Source organism: Haliaeetus leucocephalus, unplaced genomic scaffold (genome assembly GCF_000737465.1).
Source record: "Haliaeetus leucocephalus isolate CR32 unplaced genomic scaffold, Haliaeetus_leucocephalus-4.0 Scaffold13, whole genome shotgun sequence".
Classification (NCBI taxonomy): Eukaryota; Metazoa; Chordata; class Aves; order Accipitriformes; family Accipitridae; genus Haliaeetus; species Haliaeetus leucocephalus.
In genome coordinates, this window is record NW_010972449.1 from 1851878 (window position 1) to 1877778 (window position 25901).

A 25901-nucleotide genomic window follows, 5' to 3' on the forward strand; every position below is an offset into this window, starting at 1 on the left:
TGAAAATCTGTGTTGTGACTACAGTTGACTGAAGCTCAATTACTTTAATAAATGTATTCCAAATTTCATCTTGATTACATTTGCATTTTAATGAATGATTCTCACCTACTTGTCAAATAGGCAGCCCAGCTAAATTTATTAAGTTATTGTATAAACAGGGTATTGTGATGCCAGAGTTTAAATGGAGAAATATTTGATGTCCTGTTCCAGCAATATACTGTAAATCTACAGTGTAGAAAAGTACGTTGGTGACCTCTGTATTTTAAGTTTGGATTTATTTTACTCTTTTTCCTTACAAGAGTCCATGAACCTTTAGGGTCATTCATAAATATCCCAGAAATAATTCTATGGAATTATGAGAGGACTTTTTTGGTATAAATCAGGTAGTTATTACAGCTTTATATGCTGCATTTCCGTTAATTCTATGTTACTTCTTTTTCCATACTTGGAGACTGTAGAGATACTTTTTGTAATACCTGGGACATCAAGGAAGTCATAGACTAAAAATATTCATTCACAAGTGTGCATAACCCTATTCCTATGGGTGTATGAGAGTGATCATTGATTTTGGTATATACATATTAAAGCCTTCTATATTAGATAAACCTTTAAAAAAAGTACTGATTGTACTTGCCATTTATGCATCTTTCTCCAATAATACTGGTTATGGCTGTTAGTCTAAAAGAACTTTCTAGTTTATAATGTATCTTTCTCTATCACTTGTCTTTGAGTCATGTAATAACCTCATTGTTCGCTATTTGTGGCATTATAATACACAGCTACAGCAGGGCTTTTGAAGAAGGAATACTTACATTAGTGTGTGCAGAAATGTAGAAAAAGCACTGCAAAGGGGAAAAAATATTTTTACATACAAATATCTTGAGAGTTGGCAGACAGGAGAGAGAGAAAACTACTGGAAAAAGACATAAAGCAAGAATTTGAGGCCATTAAATGTTTTAAAGTATTCCAAGAGAAGTCTGTTATGCAAAATACTAGGTTCTTATGAAAAACATTAAGCCAGTCTGAAACGACTCTGAAATCCTTATGTTTTTCTGAAGCATGCAGCATTTCTTCTCAGGGACATCTTATTTTCTTATGGTTTTTTGGTGGGTTTTTTAGTTTTTCCAAAGTTAGTATAGGAATATCTAGCAAACAGATCATCTAGCTGAACTGGAAATATTTTCAGGCTTGTATTTATAGTTGCTGGACTTAAAAAATAATGTCAACAAAACCAAAAAGCCAATCCCCAAACCATTAAATTTTGCAAGTGGTTTTTCATCAAGGGAAGCAAGGAGGGAGTAAACTGTGCTCCCCTCGAGAACTGGTGAATTTGGTGCCTGAAATTTGCAACCTATATGACCTTCAGGTGCTTTAATACCTATCTGGTAAGAAAAAGGAATTATTACTTGTCAGTAAAACAAATAAGGCCCAGCTTTCAAGCCTAGATTGTGTTTGAAAGAATCAATACAGCCTGATGACACTTCATTCAAAAGTCAGCAATACATTAACTTAAAGGGGTGTGTCCTATACCTGGATAGTATGCTCGTCTAACTTGGATCAGCTGCTACATTCTTAATTTTATATTTTAATCTCAGGCTGTAGAGTAGTTGGGTGCCATATCTCTTTCACTGCCCTAGCTCACCTTTTCTTTTTCTTTTTCTTTTTTTTTCCTTTTTTTTTTTTAAATCTCTTTTGTCATCCTACAGGGAGTGCATCATGGTTTCTTCTTTATTTTCTTCTCTTGCAGTAATACCCTGCCTGTTCAGCTCACTCACAGGCTTCACTGGCACCTTTCTTGTTTCTAACAATGCAGCCTTCTGACAGCGAGTGGAGTTTAGCATTAGGGCAGTGCCTGTCAGGCTGACAACTGAGTTAAGACAGTGAGGGGCCCAATGAGCAATTGGCTGCTATAAATTAGAACTAGGCAGGAAGTTCTTAAATCAAGTAGTGGACAAAGTGGTGTTGAGTTCAAGACATCCAATAGGTATACTGCAGAAGGAAATACTAATGTTGAACTCTTGTATATAGAAGAATATGAAATCTCTGTTAAAAATTAAGTTGGTGGGCATCAGAGAAATTAATCAATTTGATAGGGTGTCTTTAGTACACTGACCAACTTGTGATGACTTTCTGCAGGCATCATATCAATTCTGTGAAGCAAGGTGGAGAATACTTTCATATACTTCACCAAGAATCACTGGAGAGGAATAACAGACAGAAAGCAGCTCAGCAGGCTCAGAGTACGAGATGGAGGACTGAGTTCCAGGCACCCGAATATTCCTCTGATGTGGAGGAGTCAGAGGAAGAAATAAACATGTAAGTCAATTCAGAGGGCTTTTGGTGGTCTGAGGGCAGTGGTTTTAAAAAGCAACAGTTTCCAGTTTCTGTCATTACTTGGTATTGAGGCAGAATATTACTACTTGTGTGAACTAGAAAGAGAAAATGCTTAATATCTGGGTAAGTGAGCAGCTGTAAACGTAGCAAGCATGGAAGAAAAATGCTTAAGGTGCTGCTTAAAAAGGAGGAAGTTTAGAAGGCAGAAGGTTAGTGAACTCAAGAGAGGTTTCATAGCCAACTCAGACCTGATTCTTGGAGGAGAAAAGGAGGAGGCCTCGTGAGTTTGTGCCGTGCTTTTGTTCCCACAATGGGACTGCAGCATTAAGAATAAAAAAGAATTGCATTCAGCAGAAGTGGCTTAGCTTGGAGAGTGGGTTTCTCCGCTAGTTCAGACCTGTCACTACCTTTTTCAGATTTTCTCTCCATTTGGTCATTAGATAGCATTCAAACCTTTGGCTCACGCTGGTCTTTTCAGTGCACCTCTAAAGCCTGTTATAACAATGTAGTTGTCTTCCATTTGTCAACCCTCACTAGGTGGTGAGGTGATTAAATACTTGCCCAGCAGGACAGAGTAGCTCTTCTAGAGGTTACACACCTTTGGAGCCTTATTGCATCAAAAGCTTATCCATCTCTAACAGTCTTTTCTCATCAGTTTGCTGTGGCTTTTGTCACTCCCAGGTACTAGCTTCTTCTCATTCACCTTTCTTCCATGAACTAACTCTCAACTTGGAAAACTCAGTCTCCAGAGTCATCTGAGATGCAATTACGCCCTAGTCATAAAGTGGGACAACAATATATAACCATTGTTAAAAAATAAGAAATAAAATCTTTCCTGTTGTATGAAACCCAGACCAAAAAGCAAACACGTAGCACAGACAGGCTGAGAGATTCTGAAGAGAAAAGTATCATATTTACTACAGTAGTATTTAATATCCAGCATTCTAAATGGTCACTAACTGAATAGCTAGGAAAGGTAGGAAAGGAATAGAGTATTACTGAGAGATAGTGTTATGGAAGGAGAAAAGGTATAGGGTATTAGTCAAAGTATTTTGGAATCTTAGCCTCTAATGTCTCCATCATCTAAACTTTCTTGTTACTTAAGTCACCTACAGCTCTATTATTTAAATGGCACTATGAAGCACTTTGATCCTAGGTTAATGAAGACCACATGAACATTTTAGGTAAACAAGATAATTTAATTTGGAAAAAAAAAAAAAAGAATACATAAGAACCTCCCTGAAAGCTTTTTGTAAACTCCATGTTTATTTTTCTTTTTGATATGTAACTGTTCTATCTACCCATAATTCAGCTAATCCACATTTATTGCAGACAAATAATTTATTACACATATGAAAAATACCATTGCCTTTATTATTGTGACCATTCAGATTACTGAAGTCATTTATTTCCTTCTGTAAGGAAAGGCTTCTTTCTTCAGCAAGGCTGACCTAAAAAGATTTAACATTCCTCTTTCCTTTATGAAGGTATACCTGCATAGGCAAAATTATTTGCATTTAGGTACAGCCTCTCTAGCAGTAAAAAAGCTTTTACTGGTGCAGAGTATACCAGGCTTGTGGGTGAATACTGACAAAGCCACTTTAATCCTACATCTGCACCAGGGTTTTTGCCAGTTGTAAAAATTTATTTAAAAAAATCTTACAACTAACCCAAAAATCTACACTAGCAAAAGTTCCTAGTGTAAACCCGATATCCTTTAATATTTTCAATTTGTTGCTTAAAACTAATATTAATTGAGAGTTTAACTTCATTTTAGGGGAAAGAACTCTAACATCTGCCAACATTTCTAAGAGAGAAATCATTAGATCAGATGTCAAAATTAGGGAGTCTTATGGAGAATTTTCTCAACTCCAGGATGTGTTGAGTGGGACAGGAGTACACAATGAAACGCATGTGAAACAAGAAATACGTGGCTTTGACAGGTGTGCCTTCACTCATTCAAACTGTCCCATGTGATTTACACACATTCGGGAACTCTGCCAGCATGTGTTAGTTCCAGTTGTTATACGTATGCTTTTCTGCCGTGGTAAACAGTTTAAATAAGGGCATGGGGCAAAAGCCTAAGTACAAAATACAGTTCATTATCTGTTGTAGAGACTTCACACCTAGCTTTCACAGTCCTGACTTCAAAAATTAGGAACTTCATGGAATAAGAAAAGCTCTGAAGCAGTGTTAGACTGCTGGGGCACAAAATGTCTTTTTAACAAATGATGTCTGGTTTCAGTCTTTCACAGTGGCTGAAACTATTGGCATGATTTTATATGCACAGATTCCAGTGATGGATGTAGGCTTTTCCCACCCCCCTTCCTCTCTTTTCCCTGTAAGACAAAAGCAAATATTAAGCCTCTACTGGGACTTTTTTACCACTGTTACATAAGTTGTAGAATTTAATTGTGTTATCAACTATTTAAAATCTATTAATACTCGAAACTTGATAACAGCTTCTTATCATAAGAGTAGACAAAGTAGAAGTAAATTTAGTTATCCCTCATTAGTAGGAATATGGACTCTGTCAAACACTTTAATGTGTATATAATCGTCCCACTGTCTATTCTAGCATTCTGTTGTTCATTAGGACTACAGAGAAGACAAAATTGGAAGTGTGATTTGAGGAAGCACAAGACAGACATGTGGTTTTGAACAACAAAGTCTGTGGAATTCTTGTGCCCAGTCATCTCTAATAAGTACAAATTTGCAGTTAAAATTTGTCTAAGATTATCTGAATTAAGAACACCACTTCTTGAGGTTTTGTGTAAGAAATTTCTTTTGGGACAGCAGGAACACCTGCCAGCTTGTGTCTTTGTTAGATACCTTCTTTGTTAGACATCTCCTTTGTTAGACAAAACAATACGTAAGTTTATTCATTTCTTAATTAGCTGAAGAAAATAGATATGTTGATCTATATTTAAATATAGTGCTGAGATGCCCATGCCAGTGTTGTATGTACCATTTACAGCTGCTGCTTTGATTTAGAAAATTTGTATCAATGGAATGCTTAGGGCACACACTCCTCAACCCTTGTTCCAAATATTTGCTGGTTTATAGTAGGCAATAGTAAGCTGACATCCCCAAACTGCTTCAGATCTAGAAAGGAAATTTTAATCCAGAATCATTCATTCATTCATCTAGGAAGTCTTTGCTAAAGAAATCTGCATAAAGCTTTAAGACTCACCCGCCACTCAGATCTCAGTTAACCTCTCAGCTATTTTGTTATGGTCAGTATCATTTCAGTTTTTTACTAATTTATGATCCAGCATACAATAGTTCATGTTATATTTTCTGTGTGGACCTTCTATCTTCTCTATACTATCAATACATGAAGGCTACAATATCTTACTGTGCTTCTTAAGCTTGAATCTCCATTGTTTAACACCAGGTGCAGGTAGTTATTTACATTTGGGAAAAACAGCTGTAAACATTTCCTTTTCTTGCTTGGTAGCATTTTATAAACACTTTGCACAGGTGTAAATGGCCAAACAGGCTTGTGGCAGCTAAGAAACAGTGCCCGCAGCCTATAAAGAGCTCAGTTTTCTGTTACATTGGTTTGGCCAGCACTCAAGGCTCTTTTTTCATTGGCGTGAATCTTTTCAACTTAATCTTTATTGTTTTCTGTGCACACAATATGTTAACCCAGGAAAAACTGAACAGAATTTGAGGCATGTCTTGAGACTTTGGCCTCATGTATATAATCCTACTGACTCCATTGGCATGATAGCAACAGAAAACAAGTGTAATGGAATGTAAGCAGTATCTCAGCATCTTTTCTCAAACAAACCAGTCACACTATTTTGTCTGCCCCAAAATTTGATTTCACAGAAATGCTTAATTGCTAATAATAAGTAGTAGTATAAATACATTAATGCAAATAATACCATATTTATAATTTATAAAGTACTGTAAACATATTAGAAATAAATAATAATTATATATCCTGGTAAACATAAATATCAGATTTGTAATACTAATAAATGCTAATAAATGCAGTAATTAAGAATGTAGAAATACATCTAAGTACTTTTTTTAAATGTAAGGAGGAGAAGAGAGAGTGTGGTGATGTCAACACAATAAACAGTTTTATTGGCTCTGTCTTCATTTCACATACTCCTTTTTTTAACTTCCATCTTTGTCCTTTCCCACAGTTGCTCTCTAACAGAAGGCAACCACCTGAGGAAGTCAGGGAAGAAGAAAAAAAAGATGACCTTACGGTCTTTCACTCCTGTTTATACCAGTGTCTTGTTTTCAAGCCCCCCTGGAGCAAAAAGGTACATTTGAAGGCAAATTTATGTCCTGCCCTCCTTGGTAGGACATAAGCAAAATTCACAGCAACACAGACCCATAACATGTATACCTAGAGCTGCTGTTCAACTGGTAAACACGTATCGTGAGAATTCAGTTTATGGTGAAATAGTCTGTCTTAACTAATAGCAACTGTTAAACTCTAAGTGATTGAATCCCAATGAGTTACTGAAAACCTTGTATGTGTGCATGTACACAAACACATCATTTTGCCTTGCTGATCTTGACTCGGCAAGTTCTAAGTTGTGTAAAATTTGCTTATGTGGTATAGCTTCCAAGATTAGGCTCATTTTAAGGAAAGGCTGTCAATATTAAAATTTTATTTGCCTAGTTAAAAAAAACTAGGCCTATAAAAGAGAGAGGGAGAAGATAGTACTTGTACCATGTATACTTCTATATATTTTATATTAGTCACTAATACACACTGTTGTGTTCCAATTTCATTAATCCAACTGCTCACCAAAAGTGTCTTTACGTATTTACATTTGCATGTGGAATAAGCTAAAATGCCAAAGAGAATCTTAGTTCAGAAAGAGATGGGTCCAACATTTTAAACTCACACACTGCTTTTTCTTAAATACAAAACTTAGAAGCTACTGTAGAATCCATACCGTAAAGGGATAAATGCCGGAATCCTCATAGGCATGAAAGCACTGAGCACATCACCAAGATAAGTCCGTTGAAAATTCCACACCCAAAAATATGCTTTAAGGATTCAGTTATGTATTAACATTACAAAAACCTTGAGAGGTGTCAAGAATTCACTGGGACAATGAAAAAAATCATCTGCTACAGAAATGCTTAGATGTATCTATTTCAGCTAACATGATGCCAGTTTGTTTCCCTGACTCTACAGTATAACACACTTGTTTCTCCTCTTTGCAGTGAACATCTTTTCCGACAACTGTGTGCCATACACTGGCTTTTGGAAGCTTTGACTCTTGAATCCAACAGTTCGATGCATTCCATATTAACTTGTTGGAATCCAATGTATGTGCATAATGCATGATAGTAAATGGAATGAGGAGTTTGCGAATGTTTGGGATCTTTTGTCCTTTATGTGGTGTTGTTTCTCTTCTTTCAAGTAATAACTATTTGAGTGAAATGTTATTAATTCTGTGCCATGCAACATAAACAAATTTTACATCAGCTTTGCCCCCATGCAGTCAGTAGGAAGTTGTAGAGTCAAATCAGTAGCACAGCATGATTCTCTATTATTGGAAGTTGCAAAACTAGGAGAAAATACTGAGATATCCCAGCCAAATTTAGTCGGGTTTTCGTTCCTTTTTCTCTTTTGGTTAACAATTATGCAAATTAAATACATGTAGTAATAGATGTATGTATATTCCCATAGCCTTCCCTTGGAGGGTTATCTCAGTGAACTCAACAGGAATTCCATATACATTATAATTACAGAACAAAGCCAGCTATTAAGTGATACTTAGTAGCTGGTTTTATTCTATCAATTATGTATGACAGTGATGGGTACTTGTAAAAGATGCATTGCTTTTGAAATTTTATACTGTTAAAAGTAAATATTAATTTAAGTTCCCAACATTTTTAGTCAATATAATCATGTTGGCATAACATGCATTTAAATTATTCATGAGTATTTAGTAAAACAGTAACAGTTTATGCTCTGATTCGCAGGGCAGAGCTCTTCAAAGCTGTTCTGTTTACTCTGTATATTCTCAGTCAAGACAAACTGTGTCTATGTGTAACAGAGGTGGCGGAGTAGCATTGTATAGAATTAGCCTGATAAATTGGAGGGGAGAATCAGTCCACCATGTGTTGTGGATGGGTTTTTCACCCCTTTACATGTGAGGACCAACCAATAGACTGGGAGAAAAGAAACAGTTTGTCAGCAAGTCTCACAGGTACAGGCTGACAGCAGAGTATAACTGCATAAAGCTCTGGATTCATTTCCAGGTTCTGAAGTAGTGCAATCTCCTGTTGTATACTTCTTCCTGCTCCCTGTTGCTGTCTCTAACCACCACTCCTCTCCCTCAATGTCATTTGAACTGATCTTCATACACACATACTTCATTACACAGTAACCATGAAAAATTAGGCTTACCTTTAGATCATATAGTCTCTGTCTGCACAAAAAGAGATTTTTTTTTTTAAATGTGGTTAAGCAAGTAAGCTTAGAACACTAATCCACTTTGTAAAACCTTTGATTAGATGAGGACTGAATGATAAATGAGACTACCTCAGCAGCAACCTGTTGTTATACCACAGCTGCAAAGACTGCAGCTTCCACATTTACCTCTGTGAACATTTAAACTTTTGGATGAGTATAGGTCTTCATTTAGCCAATAGCATGGAAAAATCAAACTTGTATGAACCTGCTGTCATTTCTATCCATGAAATCTTGCTATACTGGAGAAAATGCTTCAGTATTTGTACAGAGGAAGTTGAGAGCTTAATCTGGCCCAGTACATGCATGATAGTTTGTAGCATGGCTGTGCTTTATTTAGGTTCTTCTTCACTTGTGACTGTAACTTACTCATGGCTTATACACCTTGCATTGTCTTTCCATTTCTTATAATCAAAGATATACGTCATAGTAGTGGTCAGCCACTATTCACTCTCCATTTATTGCATTTCTTAAAAGAACTTATAATAAAAGCAAGACTCTCCAAATGGAAAACTAATTAAATTGTTTTCACTTAGGCACCCTGGTGGCTGTAAAAAAACAATAAAAGAAATTGAAGAGGAAAAGTTAGCAACATACATGTGGGAGCTCTTTATTACAAACACAAAGGTAACTTCATTGTTAATTTCTTTCTTTGGGACCTAATCCAACTTTCCAAGCATTTGTTTTGTTGCTTAATTGAACTCCATGATATCACATTTTATGCTATGGATCTTGTGACTGCAAGAGCTGGTAAGACTGTCTCTAGGTTTTGAAGAATAACAATCTGATGCTGGGTAATAGGAAGAGCAATATGTAGCTGACTGAAACTGTGGCTTGGTCTTAGTGATAAGTACTGATGTGGAAAGAATTAAATATTCAGCTAAAACATAACTAGACTCTTGTTTGCATTTGCGCCCCTTTTTTATGACCCAGAATCATGTAGCGGTACCTATTCACACAAATAGGTCATTTTCAGTCAAATGGGGATTTCAGACTGGTATCCTGGAGGCCTTATTCTAGTAAGTTCTAGTCATGATTTGTTTGGTTGCCTCTTTACACAGAATTTAAAGCTAAATTTGGAAACAAATGCCAAATGTTGAGGCCTTTAAAGAAAGCAGGATTCACTTGCCACATTCAAAGCAAAGCCAAGGAAAAGAAAAAACAAGCAATTCAGATGAAAGCCTTTTAAAAGAAAAATAAAGTTAATACCCGAGAGGAAATTAAATACTATAAAACTATCTGTAACACTTGGTAACTGTTCTACTATCATTCTGAAACCAGAGAAAGACTTTTATTTTTGAAACTGCTGAAGTGACTGGAAGAAAATTAAGGGGGAATGAGTGATGTTTATAACTAGAACTCAATAAAGAACCAGGGGTTTCTCACTCCGTAGCACATCTTACATTGTGATCTTCAACAGTTTGCTTAAACTTTTAGTGCCTTGCTTTGCCCCCTAGAAGGCTAAATTTAAAACGTTTTGTAAAGTGCTTTTAGAACCCCAGGTGAGGCACTCTTAGAAATATGGGCTGTTGTTACATATGTAGGCTATTTGTTCTTGTTATTTGTCAACACCTGCAGCTTTTACCCATGCAACATAATAATTAAAATGATTCAACAGAAGATAATTATTTCTGTTGGGGAATAAGCATCAAAAGTTGTGAAACTTAAAAGACAAAGATTGTGGGTTTATACAAATATTCTTCCTGCTGTTAGCGAACAGAGAGGAAAAAGTCAGCAAGTCACATAAAAACCAGAGTTGTTTCTAAATAAGAGGCTTTCTGATTTTTTCCATACAGTCTTACCAGTTCTCTAAAGTCATGTCCAAATGAACATGAGCAGGAGAAACTAAAGTGCATGTCAGTCTTGATGTTTCTTTTACCATTTGCATTGCTGAGACTTTTAGGTTTTTTCCTCCCTGAATTAATGATAATTTCCTTTGTCATTTATGCTAATATTACTTGAAGATTGCTTTTCATATTTGATATGAAACTTCTAGTGAAAATATTGGGTTCCTTCACGGGCTCTTGCTTTATAATACATATTGTTCTGATTATCAAGCCTGTAGAATTCAGTCTGCTTTCAGACTTCAGTTTTACATTCCTGACACAGGAAATTCATTTGCTATGTTATTGGGCGTTGGGAGGAGACCTGAACAGTCATCAAATCACTGTGACCTATTCTTCCCTGTATGAGAAGGTTGCTCTATTACCAACCCTCTCTCAGCTGCAGTGTTAGTCGTTTACAAATTAGCTTAATCTGTTGGCATTAATGCTAGAGCAGAGGAGTATTGAAGAAAGATAACAAAATGAAGGAGATTGTACACAAAAAATCACTAGCTTGTTTGAAATCACTGGAGAAAAATCTGTGAGGTTACAGGCGGATCAGAAAGATCTAATATTAGAATTAGTAACAGGAATATGATTCTTTCTTGTCAAGTTGCTATAGAAAACCCTCCTTCCTATTTGTTTTTTCTCTATGTACAGAAATGCACCTGGAAAGCACAATACAGTCTACTTAGCAGGAAGATAAACAAGATGTCTACGCCAGGTATCTCTCAGCTTAGCAGTCAGTCATCTCCCCGTAGTCAAACCCCTCGTGGCAGCGAAACTTCCACTGTACTTTGCTCTGAAGACAATGTCAAGATTAATATAGCCTCATGTGATGTTATGAGTGAGTCAGCACAAGCTAAAGAACAACAACCTCTTTTCCCCTGTAAGTTACTTTTCTTGACTGCAATATCAAATGGATTTGCTTTCAGTGTTACTAGGGAGAACCTATGTCAAAGACACTGCTAGATGTACCAGTGTATTTCTCTTCAGGCATATGGAACTTCGTACAAGTCTCTCTGTGCCCTCCCCATTAGCAAATAGATTTAAAGACAATATAATCCCAAGTGAATATTAAGTAAGATTTTTAATTAATATTCAGTTACAGCAATTGTATAATCAGACTGTCATCCACATCTGTAAGGTCCAACAGGCGGTGAAAACAGTGAAACTGTTCTCTGCCATAACCAACTGATCTACTGAATATGTATCTGTCTAACTTAGGGGGTTCTGTTTAACTTGGGGGTTTCTTACCCTGTATTCCTCCTACTCATCCATCAGTGATTACTTGCGCTTGATAAATGTGACAGAATAGTTTATCTGTTAGCTCTGCAATGCATTTCAGTACAAAGCTAGGTAATTGTCTTTTCCCTTCCTTCTAAGTAAAGCTGGACCAGAAAACCACGTTAGCATTTAGTACCGCTAATTAGCTTTTAATTGATATTTATATTATCATTATTAGGCTGACATCATGCTTTGCTAGACTCTAAATTACCACTCAGTAAGGAGCTCTTAGAGTCATTTGGGATAGTTCTGTGAATGTTCAGTAGCTATCAAAAAGGCAAGAAGAACCCTAAGAATGAAGTGGAAGACAAAGAAGAAAACATGTTGTGCAAAAATACATCTATGTGCTTCTTCAGTTCTGGTCCTTCCAATTCAGACAGGCTAGTATCAGAAGTAGTAAAGTTTGATGGAAAAAACATGGTGAGGTATGTTAGAGACACCGAATAACTTCCAGATGAGAACCAATTAAATAGACTAGGGCTCTTCAGTGCAGAAAATAAATGTCTGAATACAAGGTTATGACAGATCTCTGTAACATCACGAAGTGCATGGAAAGAAGTGATTAGAGTGGTTATTCACAAGTTCCCTTGACACCAGATTTATGGCACACCAAATTAAATTACCTGGCAGGTAATTTAAAGCAATGGGAAGTGTTTTCATGCATGATTAAACTTAGGAATTCATTGCTACAGTATATATCTGGAAGTATATTCAAGTCCAAAAACAATTTAACTGAATAGAAGAAAAAACAATTAATTGCTCTTAAATGTAAAGGAATGGACACATTCTCTGTGTCTGAAAGACCTTTAGATTCAGACTTCCAGAAGCTGGGTGGATATATCAGGAAGCTTGCACTAATACCATATACTACCTACGCAGCTGCTGCTGTCCATGTCACGGAGCACGGCTGAATGGCCCTTCTATGACATGAATGGGAGTAGTGGAGAATTCAAAGCTATGATTTCAAGCAATTTGTTTACAGATATAGGTGAACAATTGGTTTGTGGGTGAGATGAGATTTGAAAATAATCTTGAGAGCTGTAATAGCTGGGAGCCTCCATTTGCTGTAGGACATAAAGAAATATCTTGCAGTATATGTGATGTAGGGGAAGGATGTTCAGTGTACCCTTTGGAACAATGTCTATCACACGATTGCCTGCGATTTCAGGGGACTGGCCTGAGTTACCAGTCTGGTCCTCTCAAGGATTACGTTCCTAGCTCTAAAAAATATGGGAAGTTAATTTCTGCAGGTCAGCTCTGTAACAAAGGTTGGATGATAATGAATTCTGAAGCTGCTAGAATCATGTTTAATCCAGGATTCTGATTATAGGATGCTTCATGGACAAATCAGAAATGGATTACAAGTACAGCTGCTCTGTAGCCTTACACCCCAAATTCACAAAGCTTCATGTAACTCATACAGACATAATTTTGAGAGCACATACAACCCTAACCCACATGAAAGCATATAAATATATTTTAGAAGTGGGAAAGAGATTCTGTACTAGGCAGCTAATCAGTAGATACAGCTGAGTGTGACTCTTAAAGAAAGATTTCTTTTAAGAAAGAATTCATAACTTGATATAAAGCCTTTTGTCCAACTATAATTTAGATGCTGTTGTTTGGGGACTGCTGCTGTAGAATGTCTGCTTATACCAACTTGATTTTTCCATGCTGTTGGCTGAATGAGAACCTGTATTAGTCCAAAAGTTTAAATGTTACATCATGTTGACAAGGAAAATGTGGAAGCTGCAGTCCTTGCAGCTGTGGTATAACAACAGGTCACTGCTGAGGTAGTCTCATTTATCATTCAGTCGCCACCTAATCAGTCAAAGGTTTTACAAAGCAGATTAGTGTTCTAAGCTTGCTTCCTCCACCACACTTAAAAAAACCCAACCTTTCTTTGTGCAGACAGAGAGTATGTGATCTAAATGTACTAAATCTGAGCCTAATTTTTTCTGATTACTGTGTAATGAAGAATGTATGTATGCAGATCAGGTCAAATGACATACATTTTCTTCACACGGAGAAGTAAAATGTGAGACCTGTATCTAAGAGATTAAACACTAACTGGATTTTGTGCTCAAAGCTTTCTGGCCATCAGCTTAGCTTTGAATTCTCAGTCAAATACATACTTTTAAAAGAGGAGGTACTATACTTGTGCAAAGGATCTTCATTATAAAACTTATACCTGGATTTGGGGCTTTTCTTTGGGATTAATCAATGTCTTGTCAATTGATTTATCATGGTGAGATCCCTGCAAAGCAGGTAAATATTAGTACCCCATTTCACAGATGATTAACTAAGACATAGAAATCAAGGCCAGGTGAAATTACTACTTTCTTCTTTGCTGTTTTTCTCTTCTCTAATTAATGTCTGACTAGCTTATAGCTATGGAGGTTAGTATCTCAAAAATATTATGAATATGGACAGGCTTGAGTATTTGTTTTCCCAGCTTCTCCAAGATGGAGAATTAGAACAGGTTCTAATGCTACAAAATGGAAGGCAGAGAGGTATTGTGCCCTCTGTTTCTGTTGATCAACCAAAAAGAGGAGCTGTATCTTTGTGGTATTAGCCCTGGTTTGCTTCCTGTCATCTCCCTCCAAAATCTGCCAACAGGACTGCTTTCAGGACTGGCTTTGGACAACTCAACTGATCTTGGAGAAAACATCAAATGCAGCCATGGCTTAGTATAGCCCTCTTCCCCCAAGGCACCATTATCTGCACAGTAGATGGTTTCAGATATCCAGCTACTCAATCTGCCCAAATGGTAACCATAAATAGAAAGGCCTGGGTTCTTCTAAGAAGAGTTCTGACACTGCATGCCAAGAACAGATGAGATTTGTATGCAGCCTTAGCTCAGTTTGAGCAGAGGCTCCCTGCCTATATTGATGTCAGGTTCCCAGACCCTGTGGGAGTCAGCCTTTGTATTCAAACTGCTCCTCAGCTCTAGAGCTCTATAAGGTCCAGTGGCGTAGCCAGCATCTTACAGGCTTATACTTTGAGACTAGTATGTGTCACAGTGGAGCCATCATTAGAACCAGTCACTGCTAGAACTTAGGAGTTTCTTACTGGGACCTTGGCACTCTTGAAACTCACCTGGCCACAGCTAATAGAGGATCGTCATTATAAGCATGGTTCTTAAAATTTTAGCCCATTAGCTGGTGCCCAGCAACTTGTTCCATCTGTGTCTTACATTTATACATTCACAGTATAATATTCAAATCTGTACTTTTAACAAGTAGAAATAGTTTGTGCTGCTATTTAACACAGTCAGCATTCAGCAGTCACTTTCTATTATACTATATGTGGTGCTTAACAAAAATGTAGGAAAAGAACCTTTTGAATTTGGGGATTACAACTTCAAGGTGTTGAGTGCTCAGTAAAATGTCACTTATTACCATGTAGGACATATTGAGAGCCTCAGATGATGACTTAGAATTTGACAGCTAACACTGGGATTTTTAATAACAAGTGTGACAGTTGTTTTACTGCATGAGTGAGTGGAAAGAATAATGCAGAGAAGATGGCCATCTCAGTGTCTCTCCAGGGGTTTGGCATCAAAGCAGGAATGAAACAGCAGTGGGAAGGAAAACAAAGATGTCAATTTGAAGGAAAACAGTGAGTTAAATTGGCTTTCCAGGTATTCAAGGTAGAGGAGAATATAAGCATTCACATTACAGTGGAATGCAGAAAGCGTAAAGAGCGTTATTAGTGAGAGAGATCTGCTCAAAGATGGACAATCTGGAAATTATAGCCAATGAAGGGCTACTTGAGGACGTGTCTTAAGTTTTAGTGGATGCTGATAAGGAGACACAGAGAGGTAATTAGATACCTGTTGATGTTAAATGTATTAAATTCCATATGACATTTAAAAGAACAACGGCAAAATTCAGAATACTTGACAGTTATGCCAGTAGAATGCTAACAGCACAGTACGGAACTGAAAATAGACTTTCTGCATAGTTTGTTCAAGTCTACCTGTTTTTCTAATACACTATTTTTATAAGCATCAAATGTAAAAGATATTTAGTACCTTCTACTTGATGGGTTGGGGTTTTTTTTCATAGCTGAAAGAACAAAGCTTATGTGTTTCAAAAGTGGTTAATGAATTGCGTGCATTCGTATTTGGGTACCTATCTTGAAACCTCTTTAAAAAGCTGTGCTTTTTTGAAGAAACTTAAATTTTTAGAAATACTAAATAGCAGGTTTCTTTAGGATGTCTCATTCAGGCCAGCATATATGGCATCCTCTCTGCAAGGAACAGAGGAATGTACTATTGAGTTGGCATGTTTCTACAGAACTTTTTTTATCAGCCCTACAGAAAGTCATCCAAATAACACATGAAGAGGTGTCAAAAGATGTCCATAAACAAGAAGATATGGTTAAGAAGATAGGACTGCAGCGGTATGTTACCTGATGGGTTTCTGAATGACTAGGAGAAGCAACTCATCAGGACAGAGCTGATGCTTTTTTTTCTTTCCTGCTCTTTGGTGCTCTTTCGCGCCCTCTCTTGCTCTCTTCGCGCCCTCTCTTGCTCTCTTCGCACCCTCTCCTTCCCTCCTTCCCTTCCCCCGAACAACTGAATTCAGCATTCGGTGAATTCAGATGACATTTACATTTTTTGGCTGGGTGGCAGAATAGCCCATTTTACTGCTGTGCAAGTGGTGTGGTTTTTATGGAAAATACCCATGAATCTTGCCTTTGCAAACGTAAGAGATCTTATGCTCCAGCAGCTTTGTAGAAAAGGCGATGGTCTATCCTATTCCAGTAGAATTGTTTCTGTTTCTACCATTGGGTTTTTCAGTAGTATCTCTATAACATTTCCACCTAAGCTTACATTAGATGTGTTCCATCATTACTCAGTTCTGTAGTGGTTTCCACAGCTATAAGATCAACATGACAAACCATTCTTACAACTAGACTTTGCGAGACATTTCTTCCCTTGAGTTGAGGTCAAGAGAAATAAATTTATACCAGTGAGTCTGTAATATTAAGAACGTTTTATCAGCACCTGTAGAATATTTCACATTCTGGAGAAGGCATACTGCACACTGTTTAAAACCTTGTTGTGTCTTACAGTTTGTTGCCGCCAGTGGCTCAGAAGAAATACAGAGTAAACGTGCCATTCACTAAGGACCAAGAGAGTATAATACCAAGGAAACAGAGGCCCAGAAGGCAGAGGTAAGGGTACAAATCTGATTTTGAAGCACGCTATATGCTGTATAAACTCAGCTCTATGTGTGAAAAGCATTTGGCATGTAAACGTCAGAGAACATTTTATTACATGAGACCAGAGCAGGCCAGTGAAACCTTGCAGCACGTTTAGTACATTTCAATGCAATGCAAAGGCACTTTCCTGGAAGGATGTGACTGAAAAACCAGTAAAAATACAAACTTAATATTATTTACAATTTTTTTTAATTAATCAAATTCTTTCATCAATTTGATGAATTGAAAAAAAAAACTGTAAATGCTATTAAATTTGGATTTTTACTGAGAATAAGGAAATCTCAAAATTTATGTGGGCTCACATCACTGTGTGTTCTGAGCAACATAGGTGCTTACCACAAGATGTTAATTCCAGTTTTCTGTGTTTTAATTGCAGCTGCCATATCAGCTCTTTCATTAAAAGCAAATCTAACTTGTGTGCCGATATGAGGCAAAAGTTCACAGCAGTACGTGAAGAAGCAGCTTGTGGTTTACATAATACCCTAGTGAGCCTTGAGAGGTAGGAAGAGACTGTTTTCTGTATATTCTTAAAACACTACACACCTTGCTTCTGACCAGATTTAGGACTTGTTTTCAGGCCTTTTAAAGATGCATTTATATTGATTGGCATTAAAATAAGAATATAGGGGTTATCATAGAAAGTTTTATGACTGTACAAAAAATATTTTACAGGTTAAATATTTAGAGCAGTGTTTTGGGATATTTCTGAATGACTTTTCTGGAAATAGTTTTGCTAAAAACATTGGATATACTTACTTTGGACATCATAGTCCTTTTCACCACAGACAGAATAATAAATTCAGTCCACATACAATCTATATGGATGTCTTGTGTTTTCAGTTCAGAGATCACTGTATTGTTCTTCAACTTTATTTTGATTCTTCTCATAGTAACAGTTGCAATGTCCTCTCTCAAGGCCTTTTCCCAGATCAGTGACATTTCTACCTTGTTGACCAGCTGAAGCCTGTCATCCTTTTCCTTTCACCTAGAAACATTCATCTGTGATGTTTGTGCAAATTCTTTTGTCTCACTAAGCATCAGACCCAAGATCCTTCTCAATATTGCTGTTCTGAAGGGTGTTACAGACACAGTTTTTTTTCCCCCTCTCACTTCCTTCTTCTTTCCATTCTTCTATTCCATTTTGTACTTAGATTTTTTTATATTTTTTTTTTGTCCTCAGAGCTTTCTTTATCTGGAGCAGGGTTCTTGTTTTCTTCCCTGAACAGCTGCTGTGACTGCATAAGGAGCTAATCATTCCAGCATCCTGCAGTATGGAAGGACTAGTCAGATGGAAACTTACTACTTGCAGCTATCTTACCATTCTCCATACAGCCACTCAAGCATATTCTGTTTGATCAGCATTTGGAGATGAAACCTCAGTTTGGCAGGATATAGTATAAGTAATTTACTGGAAAGTAAAGCAGATGTTAATTTTTGCTATAACACAGTAGTACTTTTTGTAGGAATGCATACATGAGCCCAATCTCTGTGTCAAAATTCTAGCTCAGGTCACTCTATTCCACATCTCTTCTGTTGTATTTTAAATAATATTTTATCCTAAATCACTATACAGAATTCTGTTTGTTTTTAAGCAGTGGATACCTGATAGAAAGTGGTGGTTGAATTTCAGTTTAAATGTTTTGATTCTGAAATTTGTTTCTTACCTACAGCCTAGACTTGATATAAAACGTAAACACTTTTTAATATGTTTGTAGAAATATGAATGTATACAGAAAACTGCAAAAGCAAAAATTGTTATTAGTGTCCACAGATTGAACATACAATGTGTTCTTCACATTGATTGTTTTCTGCCTTCCTTAGTATCCTCCCAGTTAACTATGCAGAAGTATGGTAATGTTTAAAACACAGCTGTAACTTTTAAGGTTTTTTTGTAGGAGGCAGGAAGAGCGATGTTGTCAAAAATACCAGGCTTTGAAACAATTGAAGTATTTCAGAAGAGACATGGAAAGAATAAGACAGCTGGGCATGAGAGCTGAAAGAGAACATGATGAAGGTGGACCAAACTGGTAAGGGGGCACAGAAACCCTCATTTCAGATGAGATGGTCAGGGTCCCAGAGTTCTGTCTTTAGTACAAAAAGCTTTTTTTCTATTCTTTTTTACCTTCTCAAAGCAAAGTATCACTAGAAACCATTGAATCAGTTGCTGGAAATGCAGGCTTTTCAAACTGGTAGCAACAAAAATACAGATATGATCTCTAGGAGCAGATCTCAGCCTGCTCAGTAAATAGGTTAATTGGAAATGGTAAGAAAGGGGATAACGAAGAGTTCCTTTCCAGTGATATTCAGCAAAAAGCACTCAGTCCTTGCATTCTCACACCCTCCCCAGCGTGCAGCTTTATAGGAGACTTCTTCTACCAGGAAGTATGTAAAACACACTGTACCCTGAAGATGAGAGAAGTTATATAAATGTGCATCGGTTAGTCACAACTTCTTACTGAACTGAATATTCACAGTACTAAAACTGATGGCAAAGGAGACTTTGACTCTAGCTGTTCATCCATGTTAAAAAGAAAAATATTTCGCTGCCAATGTTTGAACTGCATATGGCTAATACTGCAACACTTAAAATGGCAAGTAGAGTAATCACCTAAATGCTTCCCAGCAGAGCAATTCTGCAAATTACTAGTGGTTTATGTTTGAAAAGATATTAGCTGTATCCAGTGATCAGCTTCCAGATACACACTAGAAATAGCCTACCAGAATACCTCAGCAACCTCACAGCATGTTCCCTACTGCCCTGTCCATGAGAACTCCTTGGACATGGGATTACAGACTATGCATGCTGCATGGAATGGGGTTTTTTTTTCAGCCTGCCCTCTTTTGCTCTCCTTGCTAGTAAGCCTTCTGTCCTTCATAATTTGAGATAATGAAAAGTCCATTTCTAATCTTGAGGTCCAAAATGCAGGTGGCCCAGGACATATCAGGAGCACATCAGTCATGCATTAATGAATAAACCTAGTCTTGACCTATCTAGCAGAACTCTGGTTTTAATTGTCAAACATATATGTTCCAGCTGTCCCCCAAATTTAATATCAGGCATGTAAATAAGCCCTGAAACTGGAGTGGATGTGGGTTTGCTTTTATACTTATTGTTCCTCTAGAAAAAGCCTTAATTTGGGCAAAGCTCCCCGAGTATAAAGGAGACTATACCAATATAGCTTTTTACTTTTCCTCCTATGCAAGAATAGTACTACAAGTCTGCTGTTCATTCATATGAATATCGTGCTTCCATAGTGAGGAGGCTATCTTGCTTTGACTGTGCCAGCGTAGTTAGTCGAGTACTGCTTTCTATGCCAGGCCTGTTCTGCAAAGTGCTATCCATGAGGGGTATGAAGAGTGAGATCTCTGACAAGGCTGGTCAACCCCCTTGTGGAGACACGAGTCATGGCAGAGAAATTGCTTTCACCGTGCCACTTCTTTAATTTACAATAGTGCTGTTTTCTCCCATACTCTTGCAAACGCTGCCTTGCCAAAAAAGCGGAATCACAGTAGGAACGCTTTCCTAGTATATGCTGTCAGCGTAGTTGTCTTATCTCTCTCGAGGTGTGAAAAAAAAAAAAATATATAAAATATGAACAGTGCAATGTAAGAGTACGCTAAACATAGTTTCCTTTCTCAAATAAAATAACTTAATGCATGGATGGGTTATAAAAGGCTTGTGTGTGACGTGATTACGGTAACCTGGGTAATCTAGCCAGTGCTAATAAGGAGTTGGCTATATAGCCATACCCATACCAGCAGTGTACTACTGAGTGTAGAACTGGCCCTAGTGAAGGCAAGAACCTACATGTTTCCTTTTTCACTGGTTTAAGGAGGAAATTCCTCAACCCTCTCCTGCTGTCCCAGTAACATGTGTCCTAAACCAGAGGGAGGCAGCACTTCCTGCTGATGTGTTGCCAAATCCTCAGCCCTTTGCAATGAAAGCCACAGCACACCCCAGTCATGCACAGTCTAGAAAGGTTTGGAACATCAGTCTCCAGGACTGTCACAGCAGCACTGCAGAATTTATACAGAACATTAAAAAAAAAAGGCAGGCTTTTCACAAGAGTTTTATTTTTATTGTAATGTGTAATTCTCCTTCTGTATCTCTATATTCAGAGTGAGATGGTAAAGACTGCATGTTACAGTGCACTTACATCAGTGAGATTTATGTCAGCACATAGAGAGAGAAAAATGATGATAGCCCAGGGAAAAGGGATAGTAAAGAGAATCAGAAAGTGTTTCAGATCAGGCACTGACTGCACCGGAAAATCTGTAGAGGCTAAACAAAATAAATACAGAAAAGATGAAGAGGACAAATATGTAGTAAAATGGAAATATTTGTTAGGATTTTATTATTTCCTCTCATACCCAAGTCTGTCATCCAAAATTTAAATGAACAATGAAGAAGCATCTATTTCAATGCTCTGCAAAGGGAATTGGTGCACAAGTCCAATAAAGTAAAGCTCTTTCACATTATTCACTCGGAATTACACCGGGTATTGCAGTCCCCAAAGAACCATTTTTCCATGGAAGTTACGGAGGTGGTGAAGTGGGAGAAATGCCAGGCAGACCCAGAGTTATTAATCAGATATGCATTTGTTCCCATGGCTTCTCTTTTATTGCTGTTCTTCTTTCTGCTAAAAGGTTTCCTGTATTGCTTGCCAGACTCCCAGAGTCTGTGAAGAGTGACCATTATGTACAGAAAATCTTAAAGAAACTAGAAAAATATGGCAAGACTCCTGACCTGAAAATTCATCCAGACACCTTTCTTAAGGCTCTGGCTGATCTGCAGGTGTGGGAGCTGTGTTCTCCAGAAATTGCTGCAGCTGTGGAGGTGAGATGAGTCCAGTTCTTGATTCTCTGTGTGATGAGGGCGGGGAGAGCAGGCACCTATGGGTGAAATTCATGCAACGGAAAGTTACCAGATGAAATCATTTAGGATCTCACTAAATGAAGATGCTACTATTCACCTTTCACAAGGCACTTTGAACGCCTCAGAAGAAAGATATTATGACAAGCATTGGATTATTAATCAGTATCATTTTATTATTATGTCATTGTTGATTTATTTACCATCACAGTGATAGTGACATCTGTCATAAATTGTTAGGACACTTGAAGAGAAACATTAATTTGTGCCCTGAAAAGACCCGTCATTCCCAGTAGTTACATCCATGAGCTATTCAAGTAATGTTACATCACTGATCCAGGAACTCTGCAGATATCTTTGTTTTGCTTTAGCAACATTAACACCTGCTTCTCAAGTTCTTAAGTTGGGCTCAACTCTTGTAGTTCTAGAAGCAATTGGCAGAAGAGGAAGGACACAAGAAAGGGAAGAGAATACATTTAGAATCTATACCACTATGTAGTCTAACCAGGTAACTAACTTAGAAAAAATGGCAATGGTGCCACCTTGTGGTTTTTATTCTCATGACAGTTATTTGCCCTAATCTGCAAGACCTACAGAAATCTCTGAGAGGCAGCAGGTTACTGTGCATCTTACACATACTGAGTGTTACCATGCCTTACAAAGGTAGAGGTTTAGCACCCAACGTGTCAAGGTCAGACAACCTGTACTTTCTTGATGTCTTATAAAAATAGCCATTTTGTCTTGTGCACTAATTTGCATAGTCATAACCAGAGGGGCAGCCTTGTCTTAATGTTCAATATATGTCTCTGTTGCTTGCTGGGTTTAGATGTATTTCTTTGCTGTTTCCATTCTGCTCCCTTTGCATTTTGTTCCCTCATATTTGTGCAGTAGTAATGGAGAAAAACATGTGAGCACAGCTGAATCTCCTATCTATTTATTTATACATCTTTCAAAAAATAGCCACAGAGGAAGAAGGACCTTGGTGCTCCTTCTGATGAATAGATAAAGGAAACTGTCACATTTTAGGAGGAAGAAGTGCATCATTGAATATGACCTGGCTGATACTGACAGAGATTCCAGATGAAGTTCTTATTTAACTTCAAGTTGCTTTAATGTATGTACTGCAATGGTAGGTAGAAGACAGCTGCAAGTTTAAAACACAAAGACTTGACTTAGAAGGATTCAGGATATAAATTGCAATAAAGATTGTCAAGTTTTCCTTTTAATTCATTTTAGAGCATATTCAGCTGCTCTGAAAGTTGCATTAAAAATGTTCTGGTGATAAAAAGCACTGTACTAACTGTTTGCAAAAGCTATTACATTTGTTCTGTTGTCACAATGGTCAAATTTTCCCACGTTATCTCTCTCTTACACATAAATCAAAAGCTCAGGAAAGAACCTTTTTCTGTTTCAGTTTGTACGTGAAAGTATTGTGCAGATGCCAGAAGACGATTTCAGTGAGTGGTTTCAGACAAGAGTAGCCCTCTTCAGTGCACAGTCCTCCACCTTTTAATCGAACAGCCAGATGAGATGGTTTTCCAGCTACAACTGTGTTCAAGAAGAAAACTACTGCCTGTTGAGATCTGCCTCAAGGAAGACTAGGGAAGGGGAGCTGACTTCAGGAAGTCCCACTGACCACTCTTGCACAAATGAAATGTGTCCCTCTACAGTGCTCTGCTGGCTGTAGTCAGCCACAGAAAATAAAAGCTAAATACTGTTGCTCCTTCCTGTATGATGTCTTGGAGAGACCATCAAGTTTCAATCTCATCTAACCATGTAGAATGAAGACTGAGTTTCTGATGACAGGTCGGGTCATTTCTTCAGACATTCCTCTAACAATACCTATAGTATAACAAGCCATCTGCTCAGTATGGATATACTGATTTCCATATCTAAATGACATTGTCTCTCTTTGCTCTTCATTTTAGCTCTCCTTTATAAAAAATACCCCAAGCACAGGGTAGTTGTAAGCTTTAAGGCAATTTTTTTTTTTGCATTAATTCTTTTTGTAATTCAGATGCTTTATTTTTGCATTGAGTTTATTCTGTATTATTTTGTGATTATAGATTAATTCTTGCCTTATTAAAATCAATATTGAAAACCCAAGCATCCTTAGATGCATTTCCCAGGTTTTCACCTGAAGATATGTTTTCCCCTGATTACCTTAGCATATGTTTGCCATTACTCTGCTGGGTAAGACAGTAGAATGACACCGCTGAACTCGCAGACAGTGATAAATACATGACCTTTGTGAAGCTGTCTGGGCTTGACTGTGTATTTCATGGTGGGTCATAATTGCTGGGTGATGAAATCAGTGACCCAGCGACCTTCTAAGCTGATGATCTTAATGAGCTGCTTACCTGCCTGTCAAAACTTCCAGAAGACCCATTGGGGAGAAATGCTGTTGATCCTTCAGCCGCAATAAGGGGAAACAATGCCAGCTTAGGGTGTAGGTGAGTACAGTGACCCCTGAGGTGTAATATGTTGTTGATTAATGGCCTTATTTTGTCTCCTCCTCATTATCAGAAGATAAATGTTTTTCAAGGAAAAGAGCCAAGAACACAGATTTCTATGACTTGCAGCCATCAGAGAAAAGTAAGCTCTTAAAGTTCTGTTGTGCTCCCACTTTCTTCATTCTGTATATGGCAGTGATAAGCTAGCATTTGTACAGGTAGTGAAGCCATATTTTCCCCTGTCCATGCTTTTCTTTCCCTCCATCTCAAAATCCAGTGGCAAACTTCCCTCAAAAACTCTGTAGGACTGATCTACTGCCCAGTGAAATTGGTGGCAGTGCTTCCGCCAGGTGAACAGGATGAGGTCCAATTCTGACCTGTGACACCTCAACTCCACTGGTCACTGTATTCTTCCATTTCTTTTAACTTCCTTGCAGCCCTCCATGAGTTTTGAGAAACCCCAATTCTGCAGTTCTTTTGGCATCATTTCACCATGATCTGAGTCAAGTTTCATTGTCAGTGTGGTTGTGTTAACCCTGTGGCAAACAAAAAGAAATTTAATTTAGCAGCTTGGGAGCTCCTGGTTGAACTGTGGTTACACAAGATGAAACCTTCATCTTGGTCCTTCCTCGGAACTGCAGATACAAGGTGGTGAGTTTTCCTTACATATAAGAAATGGAAACAAAGAGGCTTGTCCTCAGCTGGAGTACATGAGCCATGCTGCTGAATCAAAACTTTACACCAGCTGAGCATGTGACCTAATGTGTCTGCCTGCATGTAAGATGAGATGATTGTGCTAAATGTAATTAGCTAATGTCTGAGCAGCTCTTTGAGCTCCCAAAGCAGGATGCCAATGCTGAATGTTAGGAGTCTCTAATGTTTTTGTGGGATTATGAAATATCTTATGTATGTTTTCATTTGACAGTGGCTCTTTTCTCTCCTATTGGCACCAGGTAACAAAAGGGACTCCCCCTCAAAAAAAGAAAATAGACTGTCTTTTCTCCTCCTCCAGCACCAGCCTAATGAAAAATTTTCTGCCTCTCTTACTCTGAGGTGGAGAACAGCTCCTCTGGAGCAAAAGACCAGCTTCCCTTTTCCTGCTTCCTGACAAACTTACAGTTTCCTCAGGCAAGAGCCTCAACTCTGCTCAAGTCTTTGTCTGCCAGTTTGAAGGACTGAAACAATACAAAGAGGTTAGAGGTCCATACCCAGATAAAAGAAGACTTGGGCTTTTTAAACTTTGGGGGTTTTTTCCTGCAGATATCTTGGATTCTCCCAAATACTTCCGTGAACAATCTCACAGTCTTCGACTCACAGCTTCAATAAACCCTTGTGAGGTAGGTTCAAAGTAACCTATTTAATACATTGGAGATGGATGCACCAAGAGACCAAGAAATTTGCTAAAGGTCAACAGAGCATGTGGTAGAGCTGCTTCAATTAGT

General features: G+C 37.7%; 1 protein-coding gene across 1 annotated transcript in view; it reads left to right on the top strand.

Annotated features, from left to right (window-relative positions):
• The window catches only part of CCDC60 (coiled-coil domain containing 60), a 63992-nt gene extending 40473 nt beyond the window's left edge, over positions 1 to 23519 (top strand). Inside the window, exons 4-13 of the mRNA XM_010575641.1 lie at positions 2137 to 2316; positions 6495 to 6617; positions 7537 to 7641; positions 9328 to 9418; positions 11275 to 11503; positions 16218 to 16308; positions 17510 to 17632; positions 19029 to 19160; positions 21781 to 21970; positions 23421 to 23519. Coding sequence (XP_010573943.1) covers positions 2137 to 2316; positions 6495 to 6617; positions 7537 to 7641; positions 9328 to 9418; positions 11275 to 11503; positions 16218 to 16308; positions 17510 to 17632; positions 19029 to 19160; positions 21781 to 21970; positions 23421 to 23519 — 1363 coding nt within the window. The remainder of the gene's footprint in view (positions 1 to 2136; positions 2317 to 6494; positions 6618 to 7536; positions 7642 to 9327; positions 9419 to 11274; positions 11504 to 16217; positions 16309 to 17509; positions 17633 to 19028; positions 19161 to 21780; positions 21971 to 23420) is intronic.
• The last annotated feature ends 2382 nt before the right edge of the window (positions 23520 to 25901 follow it).